Here is a 12,557-nt window from a genome sequence, read left to right as displayed (position 1 = left end):
CAGCTGTACCTAACCCACTTTACAGTTTCAGGTTGTTATTAAGATTGTATGTGTAAATCCACTTGCCACAAGAAGTTTCAAACTGCTGATCTAGTCTGGTCTTCTCATTTTTTATATTAAAAAATTTTTTAAATTAAAATGTTAAAATTTAAAAAATTGTTTTAAATTACTTTTTTTTAGATTAAAAAATGAGAAGGTTATATAGCAGTTAGTGACAGAGCTAGGAATAGCTGTGTGTCTGTATCAATGTAGTGTTCTTTTCATTATATTATTTTCATTAATAATTTTTTCCCATTTAGTCCCTATTAAATAAAGATGATAGATGAGTTTGTAGATCTCATCTTGCTAGGACTGTCAAGAGCTGTGACAGAATCCAACATAGTCTTCAGTTTCTCTTTTCTTCACTTTGGTCATAGTCCATTTTACTGGTTTTCCTAACTTTCCTGGCATTCCTCCTTGAGTCCCCTTTACTAACTTATTCTCTTCTACTTTGACTTTATTTGGTTTTTTCAAGCCTTAGTTCTTAGCCCCTTTCTCACTGTATTCATAAGTCAATTGCAGGCACTCCTGTGACTTTGACTACATTTGTATGCTGTTTACTCTATGAATTATATCTCTAATTCAGATCTCTTCTTGGAGCTCCAGTGCAATATATCTAAATATGTAACACATGTTCCCATGCGTAGTGCGTTGGCATCTCAAATTCATTGTTTCCAAACCTAGTCATTCTCCAGTCTGTTTCTTAATGGTATTATTCTTCATCTAGTTGGTAAGCCAGAGAAAAACCTGCAGCACTTTTTGACTGTATCAACTTAGTCACCGTATCAGTCAGAATCTAGTCAGGAAGTAGAAATTGTGCTAGGTATATCAAACAAAGGGAATTCATTACAGGGGATTGTTTACAAAGGTGTTCCTATGTAAGGTAGAGGAACAAAAAAGGAGAATGTTGGAGAAGCAAAAAGAAAGAAGGGGTATTAAGTTCACGGAAATGAAGCTGCTCTTGGAGGTGCTTTTACTTGAAGTGCTGGAACTGTCAGAGAGGTGCTACCGCCCCCAGGGTTTCCAGAGTCCCTTGCTACCACAGCCAGCATCTGCATCCACTCTGAGCCTAAGCCAGACGTACTTCATCCTGCCACTCATCTCCCAGCGCTTCTTCTCATTGGCAGAACATAACAGGAAGGTGGCTGACAGAGGAGTTTGGGAAACTGTAGTTGGCAGGCTCCCAGCCCAGCATTACAGAGCCGACTGTAAAAAGTCAGGTGCAGGAGTAAAAGAAAACAGTCCTGAGTCCCAAGATACTACTTCACATGTCTTGACCTTGGTGGAATACACTCATATAATTTTGTGCTGCGAATATAAATTTTGAATCCACATAAGGTTGAAGATTTAGGTTGACGATTAGAGACCATGATTTATATATTGTATATTCCCACTATATTCAATGAATGACTCTATGTGCCTAGTATATATTGAGAAAATTCTTAAGAAATTGAATCTAAAAATGTCCTCTTTCCTTTCAAGTCTCTCACACGATGAACAGTGAGGCATAACAGTGACATAATTGAGGTTATAAAGTGAATTTTTAAACCTTAAGGTTGACAATAGGGTCTCTAGCTCTGCAGCAAAGACTTACTGCTAATGGGATAAATAAACATTAATTGAAATCACAAAATATCTATGAGTAAAATAAGAAATGAGGCAGGTAATACACTCAATTGGAACCTTCAGTATCATTTATAAAATGCCAAAAGTGAGTACATTTGTTTTATAATTCAATCTGTTTAAATCTTTTAGCAGTTGAAAATATTTTGTTCTTTTCTTGAAGTGAAATATGTCAGATTGAGAACTTGATTCTTGTGTGTGTGTGTGTGTGTGTGTGTGTGTGTTTCCATTGTCGGTTTAAAGAATTAATGCTGCTAGGAATTTAAATAAGGCCAGCTGATAACGATTAATAATGGTTGCTTCATATAGTCTTGCCAATATTATGCAAGTGGATGCTGATTAGACCAGAGTCAATTTATCTTTGTTATATTTTTGCTTGTGCTTCTGTAAATTGCTAGGGGGAAGACTTAGGTTGTTCCAAGTTCCAAGATTTAACTTTTTGCCAATGTTTCCTTTTCCAGTCAGGACAATCATCTACCGTGATTGAGAACATTCATACTATTATTGCTGCAGCAGCTGTGAAATTTAATTCAGATCAGCTTAATCATTTGTTTGTTCTCATTCAGAAGGTATGTGTTCTGTCAGACATGCTTACTTTTAAATTTTCTTAAAATAAGCTCTTTTGTGGTCCTGAATACCCTTCCTCCCCACCAATTAGCAGTGTTTAAGTGTACTTTTCTTACGTTATTAATGTTTTTAGCTCAAGTTTAAAATTTCTGCATATTTTGCCAGTTTGATCGTGAAGCAATTCCTGTGTCTTTTCCATTCTACAGAGCTGGGAGACTGAGAGTGATAGAGTAAGACAGAAGCTATTGAGCCTGATTGGACGAATAGGCCGGGAAGCTCGCTTTGAGACCACTTCTGGAAAGGCAGGAGAATCAAATGGATTTTTCTAGCTACAAATGCTCAAAGCAGCTATTTGCATATTGGCTGGCTGATTATATGTAATATTATTGTAGGTATTAGACGTACTCTGGGAACTGGCTCACCTTCCAACCCTGCCCAGTAGCCTTATTCAGCAGGCCTTGGAGGAGCACCTGACAATCCTTAGTGATGCATATGCAGTGAAAGAAGCAATCAAGAGGAGCTACATCATCAAGTGCATAGAAGATATTAAGAGGGTTGGTTTCAGCTTTTATCTGATTTTGTTGTTAAAGCAACAGTATTCCCTGAGTAATTAGAGCCAAATAATTTTCCTCCCCTATTATGTAAATTAAACTAAATGCTGTATCTGGAAGCTCTTACCTTAAAGTACAAGATCGGGAAATTATAGGTATTGCTTTTACCAAGTCACTTATATTTTTCTTAAAATGAATTTTCAGCCTGGAGAATGGTCAGGTTTGGAAAAAAACAAGAAGGATGGATTCAAGGTAAGAATTTGCAGATGGAACCAACTAAAAGGTATACTAGTTTAATAATTTCCTTTAATAAATTACATCACAATTTTAAAATAATAGTATGTTTTAATGTTTCTTAATGTTCATATTCAAATTTGATGTCTACAAATTTGTTTATGGCCTATGCTTTATTAAAAACTTGGGAGTTACTCTTAATGGGAAAACAAATTTAGGGTCACATTCAAAGAGTTAATTTTCTGAAATTAAAACTAAAATCTTCTAATTTTATGAACAGTATATAAGAAGATTTTCAACTTAGTTTTTCTTTTTAAAATTAAATCTAAAGTATGCACAATTTTAATAAGTACAGTGGATTCTAAATAAATATTGTGCTTGTTTTTCTCCCATAAGGGAGAAATGGAGGAACATTCATAGAATGAGAGAGAGAAAGGAAGGAGGTTCAGTCATCGATGGCACATAGTAGTGTTTCAGGTTCTTCATTTAGACATGTTCCTAAAGTAATTCTATAGGCAAAGTCATTCCGTGAGTATCTGTTGCTGGGTCTTGATTTTAGAAGACAGGGTTGGATAGTGACTTGTATAAGAGGGACTGGGACTGTAGGTTACTGTGAACTTCTGGACTTTCCTTGGAGGTGGTGGTTAGCAGATTGAGCGGTAATGATTGCAGCTCTCCAGTCCTTACGCCTCAAGCCTCTCCTCTGAGAGGGCTGATCACAGCGGCCAGCTCAGTGGACTGTGCTACTGTTGTTGCAGCAGCCCTAATTAGAGCAATGTTGTCCTTTCACCTAGACGGTCAGGATGCCCAGACCAAACTTAAAGCCTAGCACCGGGAAGCCTTCCATTTTCTGATATTCATTTTATTATTAACATAAGAAAAGTTTTGGTAGAATAACTAGTGGCTTAATAATTTCATTGGTAAAACATATTGTTTGACTTTTGTTAAGTATTTCTTTAAAGAATCTTGGATACCGCTCATTGGTATATTAAGAGACTCTTAGCTCAATGGGCTTTTATTTCTTATGTTATGTTTGATCATAAAGTTTAGTTGGGGGCATTGAAGAACTTTGTGTTTTGTATTTCTGACACTGAAATGTGACCAAGTTAATTTCTACATGTAACCCAGCTTTAGAGATTTTAAAAGGTATTTGCAAACTGGAGCTGGTAATTCTTAGGTTATGAGGAATTTTTCTTTTAACTCAACAACCTTGCTTTCGTTTCACTCAGATACAATTTGAATTTTCCCAGTTTCCTTAGCTCAGTGATTCAGATAATTTAGCAACCTCTCCTTATGATTAAAATTCATCCACAGTTATTGAAGATGTTTAGAACCTTCAGTAGTAATAGTAAGAGGAAAAGGGTATCCATAGAAAAATGGTCTTTTCTTCTCAGCAACAGACACATTTCTTTGTATATAAAAGGCCAAAGCTGAATGGACTTTTCCCTCCTCCAGGGAAGTGGCGTTATGAAACCAGAATATCCCTCCTGACCATTATTCCTTCCTTGTTACAGCTAAGCATTACTTAGCTTTTCTAGTCAGTTGCATCACTGCATCTTTATTGCTTCTCTTTGCAGTCATTTCATTTATGTCTGTTGTTTTATAACAAAACTCAAAAAGTCAAAGAATTTTTAGAGTTATTTTGTGAGACTTGAAAGGAATATTCTTTCTTTTTTATTTCCCCACTGCTCCCAGTAAAGAAATTCTGGTGTACCATTATTTCACTCTAAACAATAATATCTTGCCTTTTATATAGCACTTTTCAGTTTACTAAGTGCTTTCATGGACTTTTACAAAGTACACATTGCTGAAGGGGGGCAGTGGGAAGATCAAAGCCCCCTGGATATGGCTCCAGGCAGGGGGGTGAATTATTTACTTCCACTAAAGGTGTTTTTCTATGCTATGCCCTTTCCTGCCAGGCAGCAAGGTGGGCTGACTGGGGATTATGTCTCCCTGCCAGGCTACACAGAAACTAAGCAAAGGGTAAGACAAGATCACCCACTTCTTACTCCCCTCCCGTCCTCAGCTACCTCTATTCCCCCAACTGATTCCCCTTCCCTGTGCTTTTGATACTCTTAAAATTCCCAAGTTCCACTGTTGTGTTCAGAAATTCTGACCTTGATTTCCTAACTTTATTTCTGTAGATTCTGCAGGGTACCCTCGGCTCCCTTGGTTCTCTTTCCTTTGCTGCTTCTGTACCTTCCACTGTCTACCCCAATCCTTCCCTCTTATTTCACTTCTTTTTTTCTTCAATTAAAAAGTTTAAATGTACTCATCCAAAAACAAATTACTAAACCAAAAAAAAAAAAAAAAAACACCTCATTTTTCCTCAATTAGTTGTATCTGCATATTCCTTAAGTTGTTTATCTTCAGGCCACCTACCACAGTGCCTGATGGGCTTTTAGCAAATGTTGGTTTCCTTTCTCTTACCTCCTCCCCTTCACCCTATGAGGACACCAAAAGCCTCATGTAGCTGTAGCTGAGTTGCCTCTACTTAACAAAACACATAACTGAAAATAAAAGTAGCAAAATGTCCTCAGTACAGATACTTTCACATGATATGGTTAGTACAGGAGGAAATACTTTTAGAAATTGTCCTCCCAAGCAAAAATTTTTGCTGTGGTCCTAGATAAAAGGGTAGGTCTGGAAAAACAAGACAGATGAGGAAGTGGGGATGTTCAACTTTGAGAAGAGAGAACTCAAGAAAACATGAAAGCTTTCTTTAAATACTTAGAGCATTGTCATAGAGAAGTTTCATTCAACTTACTTTTTATGTCTCCTAAGAAGTTATGCAGAAGCATGTTTCAGTATCAGTGAACTTTTATGTGAGAACAGTCTGAAAACAGAATTCAATCCCTTCTGAGGTAGTGAGTTCCTCATCATTGGAAATAGTAAGTCAGTCATTGTATAAAAAATGAATAAATATAATTTAGGCATAGGTTTGCAGGCTAAACCAATTGACCTCTAGGGCTTCATCTAATGTTGAGTCCAATTTAGACATCCCATTAGCTCCTGCTTATGAAACCTCCACTCTGTGACATTATCAGATGTCTTCGTTGTAATTGGAGAAGAGTAATTAAAATTTTTCTTATAATTTGTCACCATGTCATAGATAAGATGAAATGAATAACATCTTTCCTGTTTGCTAAACTTTAAAAGGGCTATATTAGAAATAATTCTTAAATTTTAATTTTATGGACTTTTTCTTTGAATTTTATTGTATAACAAGTTACCTTCAAAGGATAATTTTCAATATTAAATAAAAATAGTGTTACCATAATTGACTTAATTGGCCTTGATGATACTTTTTAATATATTTGCTTATTGTTGAAGAGTTCATATTTATGTCCCAATTTTGTAATCCTTTTGGGAAGGTATCTGTTTGGATATGAACCTTACAGTTTTTATTATTTTGCAACGTGTAGCGAGAAATAGTCTAGCTGGTCTCACTACATAGTTGGCCTTTAATATATACCTTATTTCTGTGATTCTAAGATGCCAGTGATTGCAGCCTGCATCTCAGATTTAATAAACTTGCGAAGAAGAAAAAAAGAAACTGTCCATTTTGCAGTTATGGACCATTGGTTTAGATTCTTAATGAGAGGTTGAACCTAAGCCTTTTTTGAACAATTATGAACAGCTTCATGGGAGCACACTGCTTTGCATTGTATATAGTAATGCTTTGGACCTCTCTGAAATCTTTAAGATTGGCTGTATAATTTTGAGGCATGTTGATGAATATGGAGTTTTGTGTGCTTGTTCTATTTTGTAAAACTCAAGCTGCTTTTTTTCATCATTGAGTTATGTACACTACAAGTCAAACATCTTCTCTTGAAATAAGGTGCAGCTTAGGACAGAGAGATATTAGTGTTGAGTGGTACAGCCCTTCACAGGGTATGAGTCTGTCATGCCAACTTCTCCTGGCTTTGGAAAATGCTTTAGTGTGAGACCACTGCCTGTTTTCTTTTATTTTAATTATGTTGATGGACACAACTGGTTAGTTAGTGCTGCATTATGGTGTAGTATTTTTGATAACCTTTAAGTAACATATTAGTGATCCAAATTTAAGTGAGAAAGCCATTCTTGTTTGGTACTACCTATACCAGGTAACAACTAAAATGACAGGTAGATGAATAAATACCTTTTGTGTCCAGCTAAGTTTGCACATACTCAGGTAAGCACAGCTATATAAAAACTTACTCCCCTGTGCCTAGTGGCTAGTGAGTTTCTTTTGACATAATTGTCTAATGTGTCAATTTCAGAAATGTTAAAATATATGAAATCTTTGTCTTAGAATCTAGGAAATATGGTATTTGCTGATTGAGGATTGGCTGATCTCTGTGAGGCAAGGAAAAAACTATTGTGTGACAATAACTTGCTCACATTTACATATTCAATAGTGAGATGTTTCTCTACAAAGACAACAAAAGTGTATTTCCCCTCCACAAGGGTCTTCATCTTATACTAAGGCTCAATAGAACAAGGAGGCTTTAAAACAAAAAATTCAGCCTCTGAAGAATGCTGAGGACTTAAGTTTTTACTCAGCTTTTTGGTTAGAGATTTATAGTCATGTTTTAACTGAAATTCTTACCAATTTTGAAATTTCATAGTTTGAAAGATGCTATTTATTAAAAAGTAGTTGTCTTTATAAAGAGTATTACACGAACACTAGACTTTTTAGATCTGTACTATGACGATCTGGATTGTCATATACCAGTTTCAGAAATAATATATTTGAAAGTGTTTTGAAAAATGTACAGTGTAAGTGTAAAATGTCTGTAATAATTAATAAAAGTAGAATTACCTCTTACGAAAATGTTTTAACTAGGAAATACAGATTATGAATATTTTCTTTAATATTTAGACCACTATTGGTGTCTTGATCATGTCATTGGTATCTTAATCATATAATCATAGAAAGCAATATTCTTACTCCATTTTACTTACCATGCAGTTAAATATTATCCAAGTTAAGCTTTGGCCATCAGTTTATTTTGTGTCAACATGACTTAGCAATCTGTGCTACTTAATCTGTCCTCTGAAGTTGCTAATTCCTTGTTGTCTGTTTTTTGCTGATGTACCCCTGTACATTTACTGTCACTTCACATCCACTCCTGTTTGCAGTTCTTGGCTTTAGGAAATTGCATGCAGATTAAGAAGTTGAAGACTGAATTATGAGTGCATGGAGATAAGCTCTAAATGGTCAATATAAAGAGTAAAATAATAAAATGTGTTACAAACCTGATTGACTTGGAAATTTTGTATAGCTAATAAATGAATCTGCTGTTTATTTCTAAATTAATGTAACTTCTTTTTAACTCTAGTCATCTCAGCTTAATAATCCCCAGTTTGTATGGGTGGTACCAGCTTTACGTCAGCTCCATGAAATTACTCGCTCATTCATAAAACAAACTTATCAAAAGCAAGACAAGGTAAGGGTATAGCTATTTTTTATTATTATACAGTTACTGGCATAACTTTTATAATAACAAAACATGGCTAAAATTGCTGAGTTTATAGGCACTATCTTTATGTTTATTAATGTAATTCACTTACATCATTTAATAATCTTGAGTTTAAGCATCATTCTGCTTTCTTCTCTGTGGAGCTTTTTTTTTTGATATCTCCTTAATTCATTTTCTTTTTATTTGCTTAATTTTGAAATAGTTAAACCAGTTTTCAGAAGTTAGAATGGCATTTTAAAAATTGGTTTGAAAAGATTAAAAAGCTTGTTGCTTGTTTTGTATCATAAAAAGATTAGTTTGCTTAAAGTACTAGAGTTTCCTGAGTATATAGACATGGGAAGAACGATCCAGAAAAGTATACAGGAAGTGAAATAGTCATTTTTAAATAACTTTAAACTTTTAAATAACTTTTAAATAGCTTTAAAAAAAAGGAGTATTTTTTAGATGGAAAATGTTAGTAGTTTATTAATTTTCTAGTAAATGTACATACCAGATTGATTTTGTTTACTTTTGTGTAGGAAATATGAATGAGGAAATTCTTATGTTTGCTTTGTCTCATCTAGGACTACATCTTTAAATAGCAGCTTGTATTAAACCAACAAAATAACTGCAAATTCTCATTACCACTTTTCTTTTTGTTATTTTCGCCAAGAGCATTATTCAAGACTTGAAGAAAAATTTTGAAATAGTGAAATTGGTAACGGGAAGTTTGATCGCTTGTCATCGGCTTGCAGCTGCTGTGGCCGGGCCTGGAGGCTTAAGTGGCTCTACACTAGTGGATGGCCGGTACACTTACCGGGAGGTATCAGGCCTTGTGTTTTTGCTTCATGATTTACAACATTCATTGGACCTTTTTATACTTTTACTATAAAAAGAATTTTTGTTAGCTGTAACTATAAAGAGGTTGTGTGAAGTATCTTTGTAGCGATGAAACAGTTTTATATCTTTATGTTTGTGAGTTATCTTTCATATGATGAAGGAATAAACATCTTTTTCTTTGTCTTTGATCTGAAATAATAATTGCTAATTCAGTGGATAATGGGTTTTGTTTTTCAAATCAATAGATTAGCAATATTATAGTTTTTTTAAAAATTAGGAAAAAAATGTTAACTCACCAGTTGTGAGTTTGTAGTGTTTTACTCTGAGATTGCTGAAATTACATTTTATTGACGTCCAAAATCAACCGAATTTCTAATAGACTTGAGATAGATAGCTGCTATTACATTGTACTATCAACTTGTAAACAGAATTCTAATATTTACTTTACCCTAAATTATATGAAAAAGGATTAAGTAAGACTGTTGTTAAAACTTAAGAGTTTTGTTTTGTTTTAATGTTGCTTTTAGGAATGAATGCCTGGAGTTAACTAATTAGCATTATTTCTTTTTGCAGTATTTAGAAGCACATCTAAAATTTCTGGCGTTTTTCTTGCAAGAAGCTACTCTGTATCTGGGCTGGAATCGTGCCAAGGAGATCTGGGAGTGTCTTGTAACTGGCCAGGATGTTTGTGAATTAGATAGAGAGGTAAGAAGATGGTAGTGTGGATAAAGTAAGGCAGAAATACTTAAATATTTCACTTTTTCTGAAAAGTGTTTTCACATCTTCTAAACACTTTTCAGTTTATATAAGCATAAATAGTATGGGCCAAGAACTGTAAGTGCTGAAAAAATGTTTTATATAACGTATTCATGATAAAAATAAATGTATGAGTTCTTTGGTAATTTTGATACCATTCTGGATAAAATACCAAGTTTAACCAAATGAGTATAAAGAATTCTAGATATATTTAAGTTTTTTCTCCTCCATATGAAACTAATTTTAAGTTATCAACAGAAAACTTTGAGTTCCTATAATGATGTTACACCCCAAAAACAGTAAAGAAGAATTGGTACCTGGCCAAATTTTTTTTAAACTATAATTAAACAGCCAAAGATAGATTAAATCAGGAACAAAACACCTGCCTTGATGTTTTCTAACAGTGAATTTCATTTTCCTCATCTTATTTGACAGAATAATATTAACTACTTCCTAGACTTGTCAAAAGGCTTCACTATCGTGATAGTGCCTGGCGTAAGCAGGCAATAAATGTTGATGGAAAAACCCAAGTATAAAATCCAATGAAAAGTATGAGTAGGTATTTTCATTATCTAGAGGAAAGATTGCTAGTAACCGCTTCATTTAATTTCAGAATTCCAAGCATTTTAGCTTTGAGTGGTATTTTGACAATATAAACATTTGAAGTATTAAAATAAGTTATCTTTACTTTTCCAGTTTGGAATATGTATGTGCCTGAAATGGATCTTAGTTACAGGGTAATATTTGTCTTATTCCACAGATGTGTTTTGAATGGTTTACAAAAGGGCAGCATGATCTCGAGAGTGATGTTCAGCAACAGCTCTTCAAGGAGAAAATTCTTAAATTGGAGTCATATGAAATCACTATGAATGGTAGGAAAAAACTTAAGATCATTTTTTTTCAGTACTTTTAAGTAAGAAGTGTTACTCTTTCCTTTACTTTTAATCCTCCTTCCCAGAAGCAACTAAACGGGAATATCATTCTAGAATTTTTCATGTACATATAAAGACATATTTAGTACTCAGATTCCTTTTTACATGAATGGTATCTTATAATTAGTTTTTAAATCATACGGCCTGCGAGGTCAAATTGCCAAATTGTCTTTTTAAAATTTCTTAGTACAAAAGGATTCATTAAGGTAAAAGTGTATCAAAGTATAGAAATCCTCCTTTCAGGTGTTTCTTTTCTTTGAATTTTTAAATTGAGATATAATTTACATACCATAAAACTCACTTTTTAAAGTGTACAAATGGTGGCTTTTAGTATATTCACAAAATTATGTGACCTTCACTCTGTTCCAATCCCAGAACATTTTCATCACCCCAAAAATAAACCTATACCCATTAACAGTCACTTTCCATTCATTTTATCCAGCCTCTAATCTATCTTCTGTCTTTATGGATTAGCCTAATCTGAACATTTTATGTGAGTGGAATTATACACTGTGATCTGTCATCTCTGACTTCTTTCATTGTATTAAGGCATAATGTTTTCAGGGTTCTCCCAGGTTATGGCATGTATCAGCACTTCGTTCCATTTTATGGCTTTATAATATTCCACTGTGTGGGTGTACCGTATTTTATTTATCCACTCATGAGCTAATGAACATTTTGATTGTTGCCCCTTTTGGGGTGTTATGGTTAATACTGCTGTAAACATTCATGTACAAGTTTTTCTGTGGGTATTAGTTTGCATTTCTCTTGGATGTATATCTAGAAGTCAGATTGTTGTGATACGTAATTAACCTTTGAGGAACTGCCTGTTTTGCAAAGTGCCACACTATTTTGTAATTTTGTAATCCCACCAGCAATATATGAGGGTTCCAATTTCTTCACACCCTCACCAATACTTGTTATTATCTGCCTTTTTTTATTTTAGACATCCTAATGGGTATAAAGTGGTATCAGAATTTAATGGGTGTTTTTTTATTTGTTTATTTGAGATGGAGTCTTGCTCTGTCACCCAGGCTGGAGTGCAGTGGCACGATCTTGGCTCCACCTCCCAGGTTCATGTGATTCTCCTGCCTCAGCTTCCCCAGTAGCTGGGATTATAGGCACATGCCACCACACCTGGCTAATGTTAATATTTTTAGTAGAGACAGGGTTTTACCATGTTGATCAGGCTGGTCTCAAACTCCTGACCTCAGATGATCCGCCTGCCTCAGCCTCCCAAAGTGCTGAGATTACAGGCTTGAGCCACCATGCCTGGCCAAATCTAATGGTTTTAATGTGCGGTTCTCTGGTGACTAATTATATTAAGCATCTATTTATATGTGCTTATTGGCCATTTGTTTATATTCTTTAGAGAAATCTTAAAATCTTTTGCCCATTTTAAAATGAGTTTGTCTTTTAATTGTTGAGTTGTAAGAGTTCTTTATGTATTCTGGATACTAGCTCCTTATCAGATAGTTGATTTGCAAGTATTTTCTTCTATTATGTGAGTTTTTTTTTTTTTTTTTTTTTTTTTTTTTTGAGATGGAGTCTCGCTCTGTTGCCCAGGCTAG

The 12,557-nt window shown here is 34.4% G+C and overlaps 1 protein-coding gene across 1 annotated transcript in view; it reads left to right on the top strand.

Moving 5' to 3' along the window:
* The window catches only part of USP24 (ubiquitin specific peptidase 24), a gene marked incomplete at its 5' end in the record, with an annotated part of 148,101 nt that overhangs the window by 56,524 nt on the left and 79,020 nt on the right, over positions 1 to 12,557 (top strand). The window contains 8 exons of the mRNA XM_011926379.1: positions 2,124 to 2,231; positions 2,436 to 2,531; positions 2,622 to 2,783; positions 2,985 to 3,032; positions 8,339 to 8,446; positions 9,132 to 9,281; positions 9,872 to 10,003; positions 10,815 to 10,957. Of these exons, the coding sequence (XP_011781769.1) occupies positions 2,124 to 2,231; positions 2,436 to 2,531; positions 2,622 to 2,783; positions 2,985 to 3,032; positions 8,339 to 8,446; positions 9,132 to 9,281; positions 9,872 to 10,003; positions 10,815 to 10,957 (947 nt within the window). The remainder of the gene's footprint in view (positions 1 to 2,123; positions 2,232 to 2,435; positions 2,532 to 2,621; positions 2,784 to 2,984; positions 3,033 to 8,338; positions 8,447 to 9,131; positions 9,282 to 9,871; positions 10,004 to 10,814; positions 10,958 to 12,557) is intronic.

The sequence above is a fragment of the Colobus angolensis genome, unplaced genomic scaffold (assembly GCF_000951035.1).
Source record: "Colobus angolensis palliatus isolate OR3802 unplaced genomic scaffold, Cang.pa_1.0 Scaffold68, whole genome shotgun sequence".
NCBI classification, from domain to species: domain Eukaryota; kingdom Metazoa; phylum Chordata; class Mammalia; order Primates; family Cercopithecidae; genus Colobus; species Colobus angolensis.
Note: the sequence above shows the minus strand (reverse complement) of the source record. Positions and strands in the feature narration are given on the sequence as shown.